This window comes from Sparus aurata, chromosome 9 (genome assembly GCF_900880675.1).
Source record: "Sparus aurata chromosome 9, fSpaAur1.1, whole genome shotgun sequence".
NCBI lineage: Eukaryota > Metazoa > Chordata > Actinopteri > Spariformes > Sparidae > Sparus > Sparus aurata.
Window position 1 is genome coordinate 17,883,751 of NC_044195.1, and position 22,297 is coordinate 17,906,047.

At 43.3% G+C, this 22,297-nt stretch overlaps 1 protein-coding gene across 2 annotated transcripts in view; it reads left to right on the plus strand.

The window, feature by feature from the left end:
• The window catches only part of LOC115588177 (FERM, ARHGEF and pleckstrin domain-containing protein 1), a 65,845-nt gene that overhangs the window by 4,244 nt on the left and 39,304 nt on the right, over window positions 1-22,297 (plus strand). For both annotated transcript variants that reach the window (XM_030428566.1, XM_030428567.1), the window contains exon 2: window positions 467-673. In XM_030428566.1, the coding sequence (XP_030284426.1) occupies window positions 494-673 (180 nt within the window). In that variant the 5' untranslated portion in view covers window positions 467-493. The remainder of the gene's footprint in view (window positions 1-466; window positions 674-22,297) is intronic.

Sequence of the window (22,297 nt, forward strand, 5' to 3'; positions counted from 1 at the left end):
CCACAATGCCCTTGAGAACTATTAAAACCTAACTAAGTATATATGTCCGTGTGTCGTTGGCTCTACTGCGTCGCTTTAACGACTTCCCGTATCATTTATCATTGTATTGATTGTTTGATTTTACAATCAGGCCTCCTGATCCGTTTGTCAGATCGCATTAGGGCTGCTTGATTTGTACTTTGAAATCAGGGGCATGCTTGGATCGTCTTTCTTTTTTCCCTTACAGTAATTGGTTCTCCCACAGGCAACAATTACCAGCCATTAGCAGCGAGTGCAAATACTGCATTTGCAAATACTCTGTGAGTGTGACATAGGAGGTTTTGCAACCTGTCCTCCGGGACCTGATTGGATTCATTGTATTTCACCTGCTGAGGATTTTTTTTTTCCTACTGTGATACATTTTTCTAACTTGGCTGCTCGATCTTGCCTTTGTCCCCCTGACTTTCCTCTCTTGGCTTCTGTACAGGCTGGGCAGTGAGCATTTTAGCGCATCATGGCAGAGCCAGACCCAGAGCCAATGGCCTCTGGAGCAGGCCAGCGTCTTGGAGCCCCGGAGACTCTTGGCATCAGTACGCTGGACCCCGGGCACAGACCCCCGGCCATGCCCCCTGGACGACATGTCACCATCAGGGTCCGCATGTTGGACGACACCGAGGAGCTCTTTGACATCTCGGTAAGTCGTTAAAGCCTGCTCGCCCAGGCGTGTTTCTTGATGGGAATACTAATGTCGTATTGGGACTCTTCATTATTGCACAGTGGCCAAGAAGCATTTCCCGTTTTTCATCATAGCAGCAGCAGCAGTCTGGTAACAGGTTGGCATGGCAACTGCATGATGTTAAATTGTTGAATGCATGGATGGAAACTGGAGGGATCTTTTTTTGTAATGTCAGGGTTCCTCCAGTTAATGGTGGTGCTATTTATTCACTGCTTCCTAATCTCCCAAACTGTCTCAAACCTGTTCTACAGCTGTCATCTCTGACAACACCTTTTTTTTCTCCCTCCGCTGTGCCCTCCTGATGACATATCAGGATATTGTTTGGAAACCACAGACGCCATGGTATTTCACAGCTCTTTCCCACATTGTTGTGTTGATGACGTGCGGGAATCCTCGAGCTTTCTGAGATAATGCGGTGAGAGCAGGCAGGTTACAGAACAGACGACAACACTTTATGTCGTTGAATGAAAAGGGCTCCCGTTTGGATTCCATTCATAATTACAGGATTCAGAGGATTAACTTTCTCATCACAGAGATCTATATTTAGAAATTCTAGCCTAAGCCATTAGCACAGATTATGTACAAGTCAAGCTAAAATTAGATACTGATTCTGAATTTTATATTTCAAGATGATAATATTTTAAATGGAAAATAAAAATGTATTAAAGCTCCACAAACTGATTGCAGATATTCCAACTCTTATAATTTGGAAATCTTAGCGAATGTATGTTTTACTCTCACCTTTTTTAGAGATAAGGCCGGCGACAAAGTATATTTACCCTATTAAGAAAGCACATGAAAAGCTCCTGTGCAGAAGGCAAATAGCCTATTCCTCTGTACCACAGTACCTCGTTATTGGCTGGCAAGATTTAAAGGGGCAGGTTTGGTCAAAATAAATCCTCAATTCAAGGGGTAAGATGTGAAAATATTCCAGCTCCATGGGTGCGCTGTAAATCGCCTCCATACCGCAATCCCTGTAGTCAAGCTGACAGTCTGCTCAGTCGCAGTCTGTTTTCCTGGCATGTTTTCTCTGGTTGGCTGCTGAGTTTGTTTGCCGTGGTGACTCCCTCTTGTGATCAGAGGTCGCGGTCCTGGCAAATTCAGGTCAGCTAATAGCACCACTAGCTCCGCAGCCAATCGAGCTAATTAGCTAACGGATGCTAGCTACAGTCAGAGATAGCTATAGTAAAGAGTAAAGTAAGCAGTATATTTTGAGCTACCTTTTTATTTCTTGCCCTATCTTACAAATTACACCTTCAATAACAGTCAGTCTGACATGCAATGTGCTGCTGCCATGAATACTCATATCCATGAAATGTGTATAACACCCTGTCTGAAAATAGTCCCCAACAAAGAAACCGTTTCCTCCAGTTGGAGTAACATTTGCTACAAACTAGCTGCCCATCTGATTTATTAAATTACTGAGCCTGCTGTTTTAAAATCAAATTACATGCTGGAGACCCATTTCAAAAGATTCAAGTCTTCATTAGGAACCAGTGACTTGAGGCTACAGACGAGGTGGGTTGGTAAGTCAGAACATATTTAGAAACAGACCAGTGCAGGATTGGTTTTGGTGTTTTTGTTGGATATGAGAGAAAGAAAAACCTCAAATAACACCGGCACTATCGTTTAAGACCGATGAGATACATGGCACACTTTCCCCCAGCATTCCTCTGAAGTTGTGGTGTTTTGGAAAGGTGTCCTCAGTCCTTGATTTAATGATAGAAACACGGGGTGGAGTTAGAGAAAAGACTGTTATTTGTCTCAGAATAGAAGAAGCAGCCACATTCTGTGACCACAGTCCTTCCTGCCTGGATGAGATGAACGAGATGAGTAGATAGAGGAAAGTGGGAAGTGGTGACAGAGGGAAACCGATACAGCGGCAGCCGCAGAGGACTCGTTTAATGCGTATGAATGGGGCTCGGCGTTCAAGCTGCTGAGCTTTACTGACAGCTAGTGAACGTGCAGCGTGGGGTGGATGTGTCCTTCTGCCTGTTTCCCAAGGCAGTATGGGTAAATGTTGCTTCTAAAGAGGGCAGCTGAGCGGCCTGTGCATGACTGCTAATCTTTACAGTGGTATCATGTGTTGTACTTACTGCTTAAGGATGACTTGATTCTCACAGTGAGGTCCTTTTTGATTACCCCGATTTAACCCAGATTATTTTTGTGTATTTGGGATTAAGTGAAGCATCAAAGGCTCATTTTACTTTACAAGAAAATATACTGTGTTGAGAACACTCAGTACGCTGTTTTTAAGACTGCAAGTCTATGTGCTGCATCTGCTTTTGGCTTTGTCTTTTGTCGGGTTAGAGCAATCAGCCGGGCGATGCCTACATCTGATACCAGAGGTAGAGCAGGTGAGGAAGGGATTTTATTCAGCCTGCTTCAGGGCTCGTAATCTGTAAAAACCTGCAGCGAAACCCGGCACTCCAACGCTCTCTGAGGAGATATCAACCTCGGTCTTGTAAGCACACAGTAGATTTTATGGAGTTTTAGTGTTCAGTGTTTAAGGCCTCCCTACCCTCCAAAGAATACACACACCGATGCTTTGTGTTTTTTGACATGATACATTTGTATGTGTGGGGCGGCTGTAGCTCAGTGGGTAGAGCTGGTGGACTAGTGATCGCTGGTTCAAATCCCGGCTCCCCTGAGGTGGAACTGAGCTACATGTCAAAGTATCCTTGAGCAAGATACTGAACCCCAAAATTGCTCCTTATGTGCAGTTGGCACCTGTGTGGCAGCCTCTGCCATCACAGTAAGGGTCCTGCGATGAGCTGGCGACTCAACTGGATTTGGCCCCAGTAACCCCCCCTGAAAAAAGGGGGGATAAAACATCTCCGCGACCCTCACGGAAAAAGCCCTGTGAGGGACGCTCTCTCCCCGTCTCTCTAGCTGTCTGTATCTTTGTGTTTCTTCGTGTGTCAGCTTTCATATAGTTAGATACACATGCAGAGATTATGAAACAAAATCACCGCCATGAGAGTCCTGTTATGTGTTTGAACACATGAGTGCCAATGCAAATGACAACGCCCTGGCCCCCTCCCCCCTGGTGGAGGCAATAAACCCAAGTCCTCATGAGGAAGATATTAAAATAATCAGTGCATTTCCATAACCACTGTATACATTTTCTCCTGCATTCCTGTCTGAACAAAGAGTTTACACTTTTTCCGACACTGCATTTGCAATATAATTCACAATTGTGTTGGAATGATCATTTTAGCATATGCTAAAAAAAAGAACTATTAAAATCAGGATAACGTGACATTTGTTGGAGTGTCCACTGAACAGTAATGATTTCTTACATCTGGAGAACAAGATCTGTAGGCCAGGCCGTCTCTTGCAGCACTACAATAGTTCATTAAAATGTTGTCACACATTTTACCTTCATCAAAAAATTGCAGCTCCTGTGATTTGGAGATTGCACTCGGCCATATTGCTATTTCAGTAACATTCCAGTAATTGTGCAGCCCTACTGACCCGAGACTTTGAAACGTCACTGTCCGTTGATTGGTCAACACTTCTCGACAAAGGACTCAATGTACAAACGCTTTAAAGCTCTGAAGTAGCATTTTACCAAACTCTCTCGTCTTTTTTTGGCAGTGCAGTATTTTTCCTCACTGCCTGCAGCCCTTTCTCAAACAAAGCTTGTCTTCTTGTTGTCATAAACGGCTATATAACCAGAAGACAGACCATGAAACATTTGATGTCCTCCATTGTGTTCTTATGTCCCTTTGTTTACTGTGTTGCGTTAGATATGATGTCACGCTGCTTACATGGTTGATGCACCTTTTACCGTCCGTGCACAACCCAGCCTGCATTTACAGTGAGAGTAGCAGATCTTGGGGTTACGTACGGGTCGGGTGAGGGCTTCAAGGGTACTACACCGAAAGTCCTTGGTGGAAACACATCTTAAATTGTCCATCTTGGGGACACAACAGGGTGACGGTGAGCTAGAGGCTTTTATCACTGCAGCAGAAATGAGCTGAAGATGCTGCTCAGGAGAGAGTAACAAAAGGCCCCTGCTAACAAAAAGCTTTATTCATGCTCAATTTAACACACATTATGTCCTGTATCTCAAGTCAGCACTTGAGATAAAAATCTCAGTGGGCTTGGTATTGTTTTTGCCCAGAGGTGTCCCAAAGAGTACATTTTCCTCAGTCATCGACTCCGGGTGGAAAGATCTGTTATCTTCTCAACAGAAAAACAAGGCAAAACAGGGAACGTGCTCGAGTTTTCGTATTGAGGTCATTGTCACAATCGTTCTGGAAAGATATCTTTTCCTATTTATTGGGTGCTTGGAGCCTCTAACGACAGAAGGGGTAGATGATGGCACTGAGGCTTGGTTTGAAGCTTACAGAGGACTACAAAAATGTGATCTGGCAACCGTGTTAGGATGTTAGGGGTGAGTTCTTGAAATTAGCCATAATTAAATTTTGTTTACATCAGTTACACCCAAAAAACTTGCAGTTTATTTGGTCCAGCTGATATTAATCTCTCCCCCGCAGCAGCGAAGCGAGATAACTGAATGGTCTACAAAGCATGTTTATCAAGCAATTATCTACTCTTTTATTTCACAGCAAAGGAACAACAGGATAGAGTTTGGCTCGAGGAGCGACTGTTTTATTTCAGGTGTTTTTTATAGTCAAAGTGACTTGGGGCGGGAGTGTTTTATGTCTCTTTAAGAAAACGGAAAAAAAACATCTAACGTCACCCTGTAAGTGATACCAAAAGCTTCAGTTCCTGCTCCTCTGGTTCAGTGGGGTTAAGTTTCCACCTCAGCGGACAGAATATCAGATGGTTGAGAAACAAAAAGGGGCCTTCTAGCCATCTCGTGGGTCACATACCATGCTGTGGCCTACTTATCACTCTGGCTGTGAACACACTTGAGTTGATGTTGATGGTGTTTGGCTGCGCAAACCTGGACAACTGTCGACCGGCACTGATTAAAAAGCACACCGAAATAAATGGCCTTCCTGCACTTCTATATTGGATTACATTCGAATTAAGACAGTTTGCTTTCTGTCCATTTTTGCCCGTGCAGGGTTCAGTGGGGCAGGAAATCCAGAGTGTGGCACTCCGTCTGTCTCGCAGTCCTCAGGCTAACATACAGCGACACTGTCCGTGCTGATGTTTTGACGTTCATGTTTGCTGATGGCTGGTGGAGGCTCTGCAGAAGTTGTCTGCGAAGAGTGTGATTGTAGCATGGATTTAGGGTTTAGGAGATGGGGGATGGGACGATGGAGGCGGAGGAGGGAGGAGAGTCATGCTCATTCCTGTGAATGAAGGAAGCAGTCAGGCTCCATTAGACAAACCTTACTGCTGGAATACTAACGAATACACCCTCACGTGCACTGTTCCACTTCACGTTTAACACCGACATTAGCAACACAGGAGCACGGCATTAGAAATTCAGACACAGCTCTGTCTCTCTCTCATGTTGCACTGCTCCCTCTGCTCTCCCTGTCTAACTATAATGAGCCACTGAGGACTGCAGTCCGTCCTCTCCAGCCATCGCTTTGTCCAGCGCAGTCATGGTACAGCCGGCTTTTTAAAAGGCTACTGTGCAGAGAAAATTCTTCAATTCATTAATTACAGAACCCTTCATCTCTTGGCATTTTAATTTGCTTTATATATGAGATTTTTACACAGCACAGTCTCATTATACTGCAATATATTGCTTTTGCTTCCCTAATTGGAGATTAAGTCTACAGCAAATTAATACACAAGCACAAGTAAAACGCAATTTTAGCCAAGCTCGGCTGGGCCATCACGACAGTCCAAACTAGAATACCTCAACAAATGTTAGATTGATAACATGAACATTTATGGCTCCCTGAGGATGAATATGAATGACTTTTGTGATCCCCTGTACTGCCAAGGTACAGGTAGGTTCAAGGTGATGTATTTGTCATTACATAAAACAGCTTTGCCTTACAAAAGGAAAGATGTATGGCCAGATGAAACATCACAAACTGGCATAGTTCGGACACGGTATCATTGGTACCCATCTACCGAGCATAAGTGACATCGGCGAGGTGAGATTTCTGCAAAGAGCCCAAAGGATGCTTAAAGACAACACCGACCCTGCTACAGTCTGTTGACCCTGCTGCCATCTGAAGTATCTGCTGCCGTCCCACCAGACTACGGAGCAGCTTCATTGACCTTTGAATTTTGCGAAGTCACATCACACATTTTGCTGCTGTGATTGGTTGTAGGTCTATCCAAGTGCATCCAATTTGCAAGTCCGTCCTGGCTCACAGAACCCAGAACAAACTGCGGGTCATACATTTTATATATTTTACTGGACTTTTTAGTTGTACTTTGTTAACATTTATAATGGCATTATTTTTTTTTCCTGCTTGAAAACGGAGCAAGCACCGCCCCGCCTCACGTCACAGTGCTACATCACACGTTTCGATGCCCTGATTGGTTGTTTGTCATTTTAATTGCGTCCAGAGGCATTTCGGTCTGAGCCGCTCGTTCATAATGCCCTTTTGAGAGAGCGAAAATTAAATTCAATCGAATAAATCAAATAAAAATCTAAATTTGTCTAATACTCTTAAGATATTATTGAATATAATGACATTCCCATGAGCCACGAACAATTGAGTGTGCTGATGTTAGCTTTTAACCTAACATACCACTGAGCTCGAGGGCAGACTCCAGGAGCCACCAGCATGGATTTTTAGACCCAAAGACTCTCAGTCCTGTTTCAGACAGCAACGCTTCAAGACATTGTGCATTATTAGCAGCAGAACAACAAGTAAAATGTTCTCAGCATAGTTTTCTGAACACAGCTTGGAGTAGGTGGGGAGCATCAGAGCCGTAGGTGGGGGTGTTGATACTCAGCATCAGCTTTTGATCAGCGAGTCCAGGTTAACATATCAGTGGAGAAAGATTATCCTATTTTTGGACACTGCTTCTGGCTGTTTGGACTCAAATAATCCATCATTATAACTGATAGTACTGATCAGTCCAAAGATACTAGATAAACCAAAGCCTACATCACTCTGCAGGATAAATACATACGCAACGTGAAGCCCTCTCCTCCTCCTGGCATGCGGCATGTCTGCGGTCGACCCATGTAGTCACAATCTTATTAGCTACAGAGTTCATGTGACAGGGTGTAATTCATCTCTTACTGGGAAGCTGACCACGCTGTCCATGATCTCAATGCATCATTCCCATCGCTGGATCCATAGTTTATTAGGACCATTTCCAACATTTGTCACAGCGGAGCAGATACAGAGGCATGCACTTAGTGAGATACGAGATCACCTACGCCTGTGACGAGCATTATTCAACCTATTTTGGGCCACAGAAAAGGCTTCTGATGCTCAAGGAGATGTTGTTGTTGTTGTTGTTTTTTTCTTTTCCCCATACCCGTAACCGAAGCATGTTCACAGCTAGAGAAACCAGGGCAGCATGGACCACCCAGTCTAAAGGGGGCCACGTCACAGACGGTAGGACCTGCCGGTGACTGGTGTGAGAAAGACTCTCACACCAGTCCAGAGGGTTTATCATCATCCCACCACCATCGCTGTTCTTTCCTCCATAAGCTGTCACCCATTCATTGTGATGGGAAGCAATTAGAAGAGCTCCAGTGCGCCTTGTTGTCAGCTGAATGTCGATGAGGTCCTGACTTAATGAGTAGAAACATGATGAAGGGCTTCTTTCAGCTCTGTCTTCAGCAGCTTCTGTACGGTTTTTCAGTGTCCAGCAGAGTGGAGGCCGAACTGGGAAGATTATGCTCTGTGCTCTACCTGTGGATCAATGAGCAGATGAACCACTAATAACCTGCCTTCGGTTATTTTTAGAGGTGTTTAATAGCTACGTTTTCAGCTCAGATCGGAATACCAATGACTTAATTAATTGAACTGAATAATGCTCTGCATACTGATCAGAGTGCTTATTAAATGTGACATTTACGGTATTGTCTTTAGCATTCAGTACAATGGATTCATTACAGGAAGCCGTGTGTCAGTTATGTTTCAATTAAGGTTGTCACTATACCAGGATTGTAAACTTTGATACAATATTAATTCATATATTAAAATCAAAACAATACTCGATTACCCTTTTAATACCGAAAATTAATCATAGGCACACAAATAAGATCGTTGTTTTCTTTCATTTTATTACCAACCTACACACAGTGTTCACACTGAACAAATAGCAACACATTTGTAACAATGTTCATATCTGTGTATCCTTGCTTGAAAATCAGTGTGTTTTTACAGCAAATGAAGATATTGTGTTGTGTTATAGCAAAAGTTTTGAAGTATCAGTACTTTTTACAACTTTGGTTTCATACTCACGTTATGAAGAATCTCAATTTCTGTCAAAACCCATGAAAGCATCAGTTATAGTAATTCAAATTAAGTGCGGCAAGTTACGCTTGACTCAAAGGAGCTAAGACTGATGCTACTAGGACTAATTAGTTGAATAATCAGTTGGTTAGTTTAGTTCATTGGTTACACTTTTGTAATTCCATAATATTAGGTTTGTGGTTTGGACGATTATTTCTTATGTGGACATAAATTAGCTTTGGTTTTGGATTGTACGTCAAACGGAAAGCTGTTGTATGCCATCACTTTTTTCACATTTTACAGACCAAATAATTAATCGATTGAATGAGAAAATTTATTTCAGATTAGTCTGTAATAAAGATAATCTTAATGCAGATATTACTGCTGCACCGTTATCAGGAATCTCATATATATCATATCATGCTTGAAAGGAGCAATTTGACATTTCAAGAAAAAACCTTCCTTGCTGAGAGTCAGGGTAGAAGTTCAAATACACTCCTGTACATTAAAGACAAAGCTACAGCTAGCAGCTGCTTAGCTTAGCTTAGCTTAAAGATTGGAAATAGGGGTATCCGTTAACCTAGCTCTGTCTAAAAGTGTTCCTGCATTACAAGAAATACAATTATTCTGGACAGTGTAAAGCCCAGAATGCAGCAACAATGCCAGCAAAAATAGTTTGGGTTGGACCATGCTCTGGCATTAAAACGTCTTAATCCTCCAAATGAAAAGGTAACTGCTGCTAGGTTGTTTAGGTCCATTCTGTTAGCGACCTAGTCAGCGTTAGCCTAGTGTTAGGCTTTAGGTAGCTAGCTTGGAGGTTGTTGTTTGTTTTCTGTAGGGACGGGGATTTTGAAGATGGTGACACAAAACCTGCCACCGGATGCCTATTTCAAGCTTATACCTACAAATCCACATCAGTAAACCCACTAGTTTGTGTAGTACAGAAGGGTACAAACTTGATTCACATCCAGACCATATATTCTCAGATTATCACTCGTCGATGTCGACTTCCTCTAGATTTTTGCAACAGATTGTGTACACAGGAGGGAGTATTTGTGGCCATTACAGACCACCAAAGGTTCTCAGCATCTCATGTTTCATGTTGTGTATTTTCAAAGATGACATGTCAACTGTAAAGTTAAGTCGGAGCTCAGAGTGAGGAAACCGGTCTCGTTCTTGGAGCGGTGTGTTAAATCCTGTTAAACTCCGGAGCTGTGGTGGGGACACGGTCTGCTTCCCCAGCCTCGTGGCGCTTTGGGGGGTAGCAGAGCTGACAGAGTTGGTGGTTGAATGATTTGGCCACGGAGGATGATTTGGCACCAATATTTCCTGATTAGCTGTCATTGGCTGGATATGAATACAAATGGGATTTGATTGGCTGTTAGTGCATTCGGCAGAATCAGGCAAGCAGCTCAGCAGCCCAAAGCAATGACTCCAATGCTCTCCTACCTTTTACACCATGTCAATGAGTTTTCTAAACCCATTACTGTCACTCCACAGTCTCTAATTCCAGTCACGCACGAGTAACAGTAACATCTATTTAGATTAGCTGTGCTGTGACTGTGGCATTCCCTCTAATGCCGGCGGTCATTTTTAGTTTTATAAAGTGGGGCTGTGTTGTGGAGAAGGATTTTTTAAAAAGCAGCAAACTGGTAGAAAGATGTGAGGAGATGGTGACCATGGCAATCGTCCCCTCCCCCCTATTAGAGCAAGCCTGTCGTTACAGAGAGTTGTGAATGAAAAGATTGTTTGAGACAGTGTGCAGATAAATAGCGCTTCTCTGATGTTATCTCCCATGTCACCCAAGAACGTGTTTGCAGACTGACTGGGGACACAATCAGAGAGAGGCCTTGATGCAGCACGGAGGCTGGGAATTACTAGCATCCAGACATCTGATGTTTGTCACTGCTGTCTTGTCTGCTAACATATCACATTTGTTCACTTTTGGGAGCCTTAAAATAGAAACATTTCCTGCGTCTGTTCTTGAAGACTGCTCCCTCCCGACGGCATTGCTCCAGCCCTCTTAAATCTGTTGTTCTCTCTGTTATTCTCTGTGGCCTCCTGCCACGGAAAGGAATCATTTGTCGTTCATCATCCCTCCCTCCGCTGCCGGAAAGCACTTCGTCGGCGCGACTGCCTCGGCCTTTGAGCCGCGGCATATCTACCCCCCCCTCCCCGAGGTGCCGGTTTGGATCCGCGTGCATGGCTATGAATTTCAACGCTACACAAGTTCATCTCTCAGAGGCCACGTGGGATCGTGCCGGTCTTATGTGTGGGTTGCCATGGCTACACATAGAGGTGGATGAGGAGCGTCTGAGCCGTGCTGCGGAGTTCTGTCTTCCACTGATATGTGCCGTGCCAGAGAGGAGGGAGGGAGGGAGGGAGGGAAGTCTCCATGCAGAGCATTAATGTGACTGAATTTCAATAAGGCGGCTTAAAAAGGACCCCCCACCTCTGCTGAGTGGTTAACAGTAAGTGTTTACACAATTGTACAAAGTCCCTACAGTAGCGTATACGGCAAGTATTTTTTATAGAGAGATGGACGCCGCTAGTGGAGGTAATGGAGGAACATTGGGATTGGTAATTAAAGGATCATATACTTGGTAAGGAAGTAGACTGCAGTTGATATCTGAAGTTGGAGGATTATAGTTGTATTATAATATAATACTGTAATGTATTGTAATATAGCATTTATAATAATGCTTATGTTAGTGTATAATCACCTGAAACTAAGATCCCTATCTTTTCGTTACCTTACAATGAGCCTTTGATATCTACAGAGGGGGTGGATCCTTATGCCAAAGTCCCCCATGTTTCTACAGTAGCCCAGAATGGACACTGAGAGCCTTTCTCAGTTTTTCATTTTTAGTAGTGGTGGTAGATGATTATTTTCAACCTGCCACCACACTGCTAGATGCCCCTAAGTCCTACACCACTCTGGACCTTTAAATGCTGAATTACAGTAAAATTATGTAATTTCCTGAACTTTCTTGACTGCTTTAGTTGTAATACTTGCAGTTACCCACCAAGTCATTATATCCACTATACTAATGATAATTTATCGAAACCCTCATTGTGTTAATATTTCGTCAAAGTCTCATCAGTCATCCATGAAATACTGTCACAATATCGATAAGGAGATGTATGATCAAAAAGATTGTGACATTTGATTTTGTTGCTCAGTCTTACCATTTATGAAGTGCTCCGTCTCGCCTCGCCTTTCACTTTCTTTCTCCCGTCTGTTTTCTCTCTCCCAGCATCGTTATCTGTTTTTGTTCCTCGGCAGAACGTTTTGTCTAGAGTCGCTTGAAAGACGCAACTTGCATTTTTACCACCCTTGATTCCCTTGTCGTAACAGCAGGTGAGCCGCTTGTGGAGGAAGCCTTTACATGATGTTGCCCATCAAAATCAGCATGTGGTGAGTGACATGGCAACAACCAGGCGTTACCTACAAGTTGGTGCGAAACAACGGTATACGTAGGCAGGCATTTGATAGGATAGAGTGCACCACAATCAGTGAGGAGGGATGTGACACCAGAGAGCTTCTCTGTGTCTGTCTGCACAGCATGTGTGATTGACAGTAGACAGGAGGGAGAGAGCGAGGGCAGATTTTCACCGAAATAAATAATATACATAAATGCTAAAAAGGCCAGATACACTAGCAAAGGAAAGCATATGTGTGGGAAACGCCGGGAGAGCTTCTGTCTAACCCATATTTCTTTTTATTTTGATGTGTTTGTCTTATTTACACGAGTTATTTTTCAGTGTTGTTGGTATTATTTCAGTTTGTTTTGATTTACTTTACATGTTTTCCTGTTGAATTATTCAACGGGAATAAACAAAGACAAATATTGTAACCCCTTGTGAAAGAAACTGTCAACCTGTACGGAAATATTTTTGATGTGAAAGAGGATTCGAGAGTTCACCAAATAAACAATCAGTTTCAGAAGTGAGCGTAGCGCGCAAGCTCGTGGATGCGCCGCTGCACACCAATTATGACTAACGTATTCATGAGACGTAGCCTACCTCGCTGCGTGCGAGTTTCTTTTTTTGTATTCTGATCCCTTGGCTTTAAATATGACTGACAAAGAGTTTGGAGGGGATTATTAGCTCGTCTTGGTTTCACTGCTGATTGACCCAGTTTCCCTGAAAGACGGCTTTACATTTTGGGTGGCGAGGGTTTTGGGGGGAGGGGGTCATACGCTTGATGTCAACATAAATATATAAATGGAGGATTTGTGTGCTGCCGAGGAGCCTGTGCTGTGGTATCGGCGGCTCACACAGGCAGTAAGAAGATGAAAACGCTTTTTGAGGTTTTCCAACTGGTGAATGGGCCACAAATAATTGTGTCCGTGGCATTCATGCGCCTTGCATCATTCTTGCACCGAACGACTGTCTTTTGCCAGAAAGGAAAAACTCTCATACTTTCGTCACATGAACTCTGAACCCCTGGTTGCCTTTCTCTTATGGCATGAAATTGAAATCCCGCAGCGGGAGTGCTGGGAGGAGGGGTTGGTGGTGGTTTTGTTTTCCCACGTACAGCCACCGTGCTCCCTCGCATCCTGAAATGTAATTGGGTCGTGGAGAATGAGAGACAGAAGAGAGGAGCAACAGTGGGAATTAACTGGGGAAGAATACTAACATGCCGGAGGATGCCTGAAATCACACACTTTTACCAGAGTCATAGAGATAAACGGCATTTTCATCGGATCGATCTGTTGAGTCGTTTAATTATTGTGATTCCAGATGTATCTGTAAAAGACAGTGGGAGTATTTCAACTAATATTAAAAAGATTTGATTATAAAAGCGATAGAAAGAAATCCATGTATTTGTGTTTAGGCAGTGAATAATCGCACATACACTTGGATAGTAAGTCAGTGTGATGTTGATCTTTAGCATCTCTATCATCACAAAAACCAGGAACCTTCCAGCTATGACAGACCAACTGCACAGGACAAACCTGAGTGTCCCTACCTCAGACCTAAATAAGAGCTCAAGTCCTAAACATCCACAGTGTTGGATCACTTTGTCTGCCGTAGATTTGAGTGCAGCCGTGGACCCACCACAGCCGGTGTAGTGTCTCCTCATCAGAGTCTATCCAACATTTTCATGATTTTACAGGTCTGTGATGGAGTCACTAAGCACATCAGATAGAGGCTTTTTCTCTCAGCATTTTGGCCCAGGCTTTCCCAGGTTGCGAGCGTATTCTTCACAGCTTGCTGAATTTAGATACCCATCATGCATCTGTTAGGAATGTGCATAACCAAACAGTGTGATTCCCCTAAGCAATATTTGTTGCATATTTCCTGTGAGGGATACTTCAACCAAAAGAAAAACCACTTTCAGAGGGGGGGGCATGGGGGATTTCTGCTGCAGGGATGTGAGCAATTGACCATTGTTTAAATGGTAAATTCTTCCATCATATGTCACCTCTCCAATTTTTCCATAAAAAACAAGCAAACAGACCAAGTAGCACAAAAGGAACTGATTTACACGGCGTCTTTCATGCTTGTTTCCTGGAAGGAACGACTGAACCGACTCAGAACAGCAGATGAAAGCTGTCACTAACGCTGTCAGGTCATGTCTGATAACATTATGCCGCGCTGCCTTTCTATACTGTGCACAGGTGCTTTGGGAAAAGCGATGCCTTTATAATAAGTCTTGTTCCTATGGTAACCAAGACGGATGTGTCTCAGTGGAAGATCCCCGTGTTTGTTTGGTTCAGACGGCAGCGGAGTCGACTCTATCTGCTCGTGTGACCACTTGTCAATTCACAAAGAGAAAGCATGAGGCGAATGCAAACACAACCTGTGATCTCTTTGTAGGTGATTTTGTGACTGACGCATGGAGGTGGATCCTCTGGCTCTTCATGCCCGTGCACATACATTATTCCATTGAGAGTTGCCCTTTGATGGCAGCGTTCTGATCCTTTCATTAAGCTCTTGAACTGTGGCGCTGTATCCCACTGACTTAATAGCGGCAGGGTAGGCAGACATCACAGTGCGTGGTGGGTGTGGCGGTGGCGCTGCTCCTAGCTAGCCTCCACTCTCTCCCCTGTTCAATGAATTATGAATTTCTCGTTGGGATTCAGTGGGCTAATTAACATGTCAGACCCGACTAGCGGCGTGATATCATGGGATTTATTCTTATCCTGCGGTGCCTTATTCTACCTCGGGGCGCTCCAGCTTCACCTCTCCTGCTCTCGTCTCCTGAATAACCCTCTTATCAGTCAGGAAGGTGTGCTGCTGCACCACATATGCTGCTCTTCTTTTTTCTCATGTTATTTTCCTCCATGCTTCATAGGTAATTAAAAGCAGAAATTGATGCTTTTTCAACCCCAGTTATGTTTTTCAGTCAGTGCCGCGATGAAGTCAAGCGCTGGACGTGTTGCGTATCAGAATTCCTCTCAGCTGTACCTGCGCAGCTGCCTCCCACTGCTGCCTGGCAGTAATTGAATTTGGGGTCTCTCGGGCAGATAGAGGAGATGTGTGGGTGGGAGAGTGAGCATGAATGAAGAGGGAGGGACATAAGAGATTGTGTGGAGGAAGAGAAATCTCAAACCAGCAGCCCCAGCTGCGCACATGCCTGCTGGCAGAGGTATTGACCCGACAACACGCGTCCCCTTCTACCCCTCATTATAAAAGTGGGAACTGTTGCATAAGATACCACAGAGGATCGCAAATGAGATGATTTCTTCTGTCCCGGAGCAACTCGCAGAAAAGCCGAGTTAAGTTTTTGCGCTTTCTCCTCTTTCCAGGCGTGTTCAGGCTCCTCAGAGCTTTAGTGTGGGCATCCACACTGTTGATCTTTTCTCTGCCTGCCTCCATTGATAAGTGATGCGCGGAAGTCCAGCGCTCAAAGAATCAAAAGCTCTGTCAATGGGGGCCAGTGTGGGAATGCCCCTTAATAGATATCAAAGGGTGTCTCCCAGGGGACGTCTGCATTCACACAGCCGGTGGGGGGGTTGGTCTGTTTCAGGGGCATTTCAGGTCTCCTGAGTGTCTCAGCAGCGGCAAATGAGTTTCAGAGCTTCAGAGTATCTGTCAGGGCAAGGGCTCGCAGAATAGATGGCTGCAGCAGGCTGTCGTCAAAGTCATAATGATTCCTTCCTGTTTTGTGTCCTTGTGAGGCGAAAGAAGAAAGAACAGGGTTGGCCATGTTTAAGTGCTGACAAGCTGAACAAAATCTAGCTCACTTTACAATTAAAGGTGATTATGTTTCTTTTTTAAAGAGGCACTATTTTGATTTGGAGTAGAAATTCAAACTCAGGAATTTCATTTTTATTTATAACTGAATAAACAAGCTGTTGTCAGAGGAAAATAAGCTCCTCAGAACACTGGTGAATCTAGAAAGGTGGCAGGGTCCGCCAAATATAAAAGTAAAACAGACTATCAGTATAAAATACAACATTTTTCCACCTTAATGGTCAGCATGCTCGTGGCTCTTTTTTTTTTAGAGCAGTGGCATTAGGATTTAATTGTCTTGTTTTCTTCTTACAGTCTAGCTGGAGACACAGGTCTTGTGGTTCCACTCGCTTTATTTCATTTGAACCCATTACATAGTAATGTTGTCTGGGTGCTCAGTTGACCTCCTTTAAACAGTGAGGCAGCATGGAAGCATTTAGCCGAACAGATATTTTAGGTTAGGGAAATTACACTGCTCGGACGACTGTGATGTAAGTGAAGTGATTACGCTGGACAGTCAAATGTGAACCATGTGGTTCAGATAAGATTATTATTAGTGGAGTCAAAGTGTTAATGCTGAGCAACCAGTAGTGTGATTTTAGGTCACCAGTAAAACTAGGTCGTGAGCACAGCACAAGGTGGATGCACTGCATGCAACTAATGGAAAGACAAGAAAAGGAAATTTTGTATTCAAATTAAAACAGTAGAATAACCTAAAAAGACTGCTGAGGTAGTTAATGTGCTGTGTCTTGATGAGCTGCTGCATTAGAAAGATTATGTTTCACTTCAGAACGGTTGATGATGCAGTTGCCATCATTAAGGTAATATTGTCATTTTGCACAATCGATAGCCTATGAAAAGAAAAGTGAAACTTAAAGGTGCAATATGTAAGAACTTGAGTATAAAACATTAAAAAATGAATCAAAATCATCAACAGAATGTGAAGACAAAAGCTTTGACGTCATTAATTGTTTTCAAGTAGCATGCTAACCAGCTAGCCCAGGCCTTAAAACCTCCTTCTCCCAGCAGTCCGAAGCTCCTTTGTTAGCAGTGTAAAAAGCAACACTAGTCCGACTTGCTACACGGCTAACTCTGCTAACAAGCATTTGTAGCAAACATTTGCTACATTTATAAATTCATGGTCCAGAATGAGTAAGCGACTGTTAGTGGTTACCCTGGTGATATGTTCCCCCTTTTTCTGGCGGTATAAATTCAGCAGGTTGGAAAATCTTACATATTGCATCTTTTAATTTAATTGTGGATACTTAAAAAAATAAAGCTGTGAGAAATTTGGAAACTTTATTGATGATTCACTTTTTTCAAGCAAAAATGCCAAACTGGTTCTAAATTGTGGGGATTTACTGTTTTTCTTTGTTAAATATTCGCAACACATTGAATAGCTTCAGGTTTTTGTTCTCCTTGCAAATGGAGAAACATCAAAGTAGGCAATTTGAGGGGGGATAATAGAGGACATCATTCTCATTTGTAGCACAACGACAAAAAATTCATCCCCCGCGTCAACCATCCCTCTCAATCCCCTGTGGGGTTACTGATAGGTGGACTACAGTCCACCGGTCAGGTCCAGGTCCAGATCAAGACACTGTCCTATTCTGAACCAGACTGACAACACATTTTTGAGAATGATAACATTTTACATGTGTAGTGAATCATCTCACATGACGCCACTCAATCGCGCAATCAAATCTGGCCATTCACAATTGAAGTCAGTGAGCGAGACAGATACAAACACAGTGAGAGAGGAGACAAGAGAGTACAGTTGTAGAAATGAGTCACAGAGAAGTAATTTCCCACAGCGTGCTCTGAAAAGAGCTTTTAATCAAGAATTGACAGACTTACATGGCTAGTCTTCCCATGGGCAGTTCAGAACCAGCGTGTTTCATATCTGAAACCGTGGCGATTAATAAAAGAGGCAGTGTGAAGCGCCACTACTATACAAAGCACAGAGCACCTATTGAGCAAACATGCTTAGTCAGCATGGGTACAGTAAGATAAAATTAACACTGACCACTGTTTATGAAACTGGATGCCTTTCGAATTTAATTATTTTCTCTGAATCCCGACTATCTGCCAGTTTTGTCTTGGATCAGTATCTTCCAGCTGTGGGGCGCACAAACGAACAAATCGCCAACCATCGCAGTCTTAAAAAATACAGATAGTCCTTTCTACAACACTTGAAAGCCTCACACAGAATTGATCTGCTGCTGAATGCTTCAATCAGCTTATACAAACTGGTTACTTTTGTACATATTGTCAATATGGACTAAGTTCAGGGTAATTACCCCAGAAATATATCCCCCATGATACCCAGTGTCACTCATTTCCATGGTAACAGGACACTAATTGTTGTCCTTAAAGGGTTTGGTACAACATATCATTAATTCATGAAGATCCAGGTTAGAAACTTCATCAAGTGAATACTAACACTATTATTGTAGTTTAGCTCAGTAATGTAACGCTTCTAAAGCCTTGAAAATGCAGCCAGTGCGTCGCTTATCATGATATTCAGCAGAGCACCTGAAGTATCCTCCATAATTGTTTCCCCAGTGACCTCCCGAGAAAACTTGCGGATACATTTTTGGAGTTATTATTCCATGAACATCGTATCGATAGCAAACATGTCCTATTCCACAATCTGTACGTGGTGTAAGGGCTGGGAACCCTCAGCCCATGTTAACGTATCTTTAAATTGAACTGATAACAAGGTCCACTTGCTCCTACAGTTTGAAGCATTGTACTGTTTTCAAGGTACTGTGGTATGACATTGGACATTTGCTTATCTACAGTATTGAATTCTACTTAATTAGTGTTATAGAACTATACATTTTATACACAAGTTTATAATAAAGTGTTTGCTCAAATAAAAACTACGTCTGTTTTCCTTCTATTGAAGGTTATTATGCCAGATAATGATTATAGTAATTGTGCAATACTCTAATACCATGATTTTTTTTATTATTATACCATGGGAATGTCATACCGTTGCAGCCTGATGTGTAGTAGAAGCTCAGTTTGAAGACCAGCTTAAGCAAGTCTTGTCACTTGAATGTGAAGGCTCCCTTTTTTGATCCGATCCTCTGAACTGAAGCTCGCCTGAGCAGGGCAGCCATGCTGCATACTGTAGGTTACCATGGAGCCAGCATTGTGTGACTGAAAGCCTCGGTGTTGCACCCAGCGTTGGCTCGCTAACCTCACTTATTGAGACAAACCTCAGGCCCGCATTCAAACCCAAAAACTCGCTGCTTGTGCTTTAAACCTCTTACTCGCAGAAACACTCAAGTTCACCTCTCATCTATTGTTTATGTGTTGTTAAATTAGTCAGAGTGGGTTGTTTCAGACTCTGAGAACCCTTAAACCCCAGCACTCTAAAGCATCAGTCCAGTGCTCCCATTTCTAGATAGATCTTAGTTAGTGTGTGTGTGTGTGTGTGTGTGTGTGTGTGTGTGTGTGCGTGTGTGTGTATTGTAGTCTCACCCTTGCTTGTCGGCTTAAAGCCACACTAACCTTATAGCACATACAGCACAAATGGTTTCTGGGTGTGCTTGAGAAGCCAGTACCTGGGTGTGGCGTTTGTACCCTATGTATATTTTGGCTGCCAAAAAACGTGGTTATGGTCACAGTAAATGCATCATTATTACTGAGAGAAATGGAGCTCAACACGTGCCTCTAAAAGTAGAGCAGAGTCCACATTACACCCTATAATGATCAAAATGGCATCATTTTATGTGAAGATAATTACTCACTATTTAACCCAGACCACACTCTTCCCTTTAGTTACAGATGATTCCTCCAGCATATATCTCTTTCTCTCTCAGAGATTAGGAATCACAATTTTTCTTTATGTTGCCATGGTTACTGGTCTTGCTCTGAATTGGTATTCTGCAGCCACGGAGGCCTGAATTCCTGCTGGACCTGGTGGCCTGCAGACATCAAGCAACAGTTGCCCTCACAGAGGCCGAGCCTGCTCCTGCATTTGTCTCCTCGGTTTGTGTTTGTGACTGAGTTCGCCGCCGACAAGCAAAAATGTGAGTTTTTACCTCAGGACTACGTCCGCGCCTGTCACGCTGTGGAGAACGAGCACTAATGCTCCCGCCACAGGGCGTTTCACACACAGTGCTGGAGGTTTAAACTGTGCTGCATCAGAATGGGCAGTGGAATGCTGCAGTGGATGTCATGTGTCAAAATGATTTGACACCTGGACCAAATCGTTCAGGTTAGTGCCTCAGAGTGTCTCTGAATCAATCAACCAATCCTATGTTTCTCAATGCAGGACTCCCTCTACCAATCTGACGCTTTTACTTTAGTACAACTGCTCAGGTGCACACCAGCACTGTCAATGTTTCCATCTCAGAGGAGAGGTGGAGGAGAAACATGACGGCAACACATAGTGAAACTTTTTTGACCGTGTGTTAGATTGATAGGACAAGACGGTAGAGATGGTAACCATGGTAAACACATGCTAAACATCAATATGTTGGAGGCAACGATTAATAATTTATTAAAAGTCGGCAATTTTGGTAACCCAGATGTTTCATTCAAGCAAAGAAATCAAACATTTGCTGGTCCCGATCTTCTTAAATGTAAAGATTTGCTGCTTTTCTATTAATGACTGTAAATGAAGAGTCTGTGGGTTTGTGGACTGTTGGTTCAGAAAAAAAAGAAAAAAAAACAGCAATTTGAAGATGTCACTTTGGGCTCTGGAAAATTTGAGATGAGCTTTTTCCTCATTTTCTTTATTCTATGTAGAAATTATTATTTATTGTGAATTGCTAATTACGATAAAGCATCATCATTGTGGGCTCATTAGCATGCTAGTGTTAGCATTTAATCCTGACTCGTGTTTCTTGGTACACAGAGCAGCTTGTGTGTGTGTGTGTGTGTGTGTGTGTGTGTGTGTGCGTGTGTGCGTGTGTGTTTGTGTTATCCAGGGAAAAAAGGCCTCTATTCTGCTGCCGTCTCATCCTCCAGCGTGGACAGTAACACTGATAGCATTTTTAAAGATATAATGACCACATACTTTGAATTCAGGGAGCATCTCAGTACACGCTGGTGACAGCAGCAGTGTTTTCTTTTTTCAAACCGAGAGTGCTTTCTTGGTAGTTGACCCTAATCCTCATCCACAGGAAGTGCTGCCTCGGTCTGAGGTCAGCTCTGAAGGGGAAATCCCTGCACACCCTCACACGCTGTCCAACTTATAATTAGATGTTCGTTGTGAATACATTAAACTTCTTAAATATGGTCTTTGACTTATCGATTTTTGGCCCTCTGAACAGCCCTGGAGGTAGTAATTTGCAGCTACTGACTGAATAATTTGTACATCTATGTTTGCTTTTCATTCGACTGGTTGTAGCCTTGCATATCCCTCAAAATGAGTTTGTCAATGCAGGTTTTGCCATGGCTCACAGACTGGGAAGATAAGCCTTAACAATGCTGCTGCTGATTGTACTTTCCATCAGAGTGAGTTAAAAGTTGTTTTCCCGTGTGTGTTTGGGCTAAAACTCTGCCACTTTTGACCATGTTTGTGAGGTGAGGTCACAACAGTTATCATCATTACAGTAACTCGACTACATCACAGGGCAGAGGGCCTCTGGATTTGCTGCTCTGAGAGCTAAGTAGTTTAAGGCTAATCTCCAGGAGGCCAATTGATTGGCCTCACCAGTGGAGCAGCATGTGCAGCTGTCATTATTTATTACTGGTGGAGATTATGGGGAAGGGAACGCGTGGCAGGACGGCAACCAACAACCAACGCATTCCGTGGGAGACCTGGTCGCTCCAGCCATGAAAAGAATCACTTTTAACACCACATGAGCTCCCGGTCTCATCTTCCTCACAGTGTGTCCCGCTGGACGAACCTGTGGTGGTCCGGGGTGACGAGTCGAGGCAGAAAGCTGCTCTCTGTGTTGTTGCCACACACTCTGTCCTGAGCGGAGTGATGCTGCCTGTCGGTAAAAGGCCTTTCTCTGGCACCACGGCAAGTTTTAAAACAAACACTTAAGTTATATAAGTTTAACCTGTGTTGGACTGATTCATCCGTTTGAGTCAGACTGTGATTAATCAAATGAACTGAAGA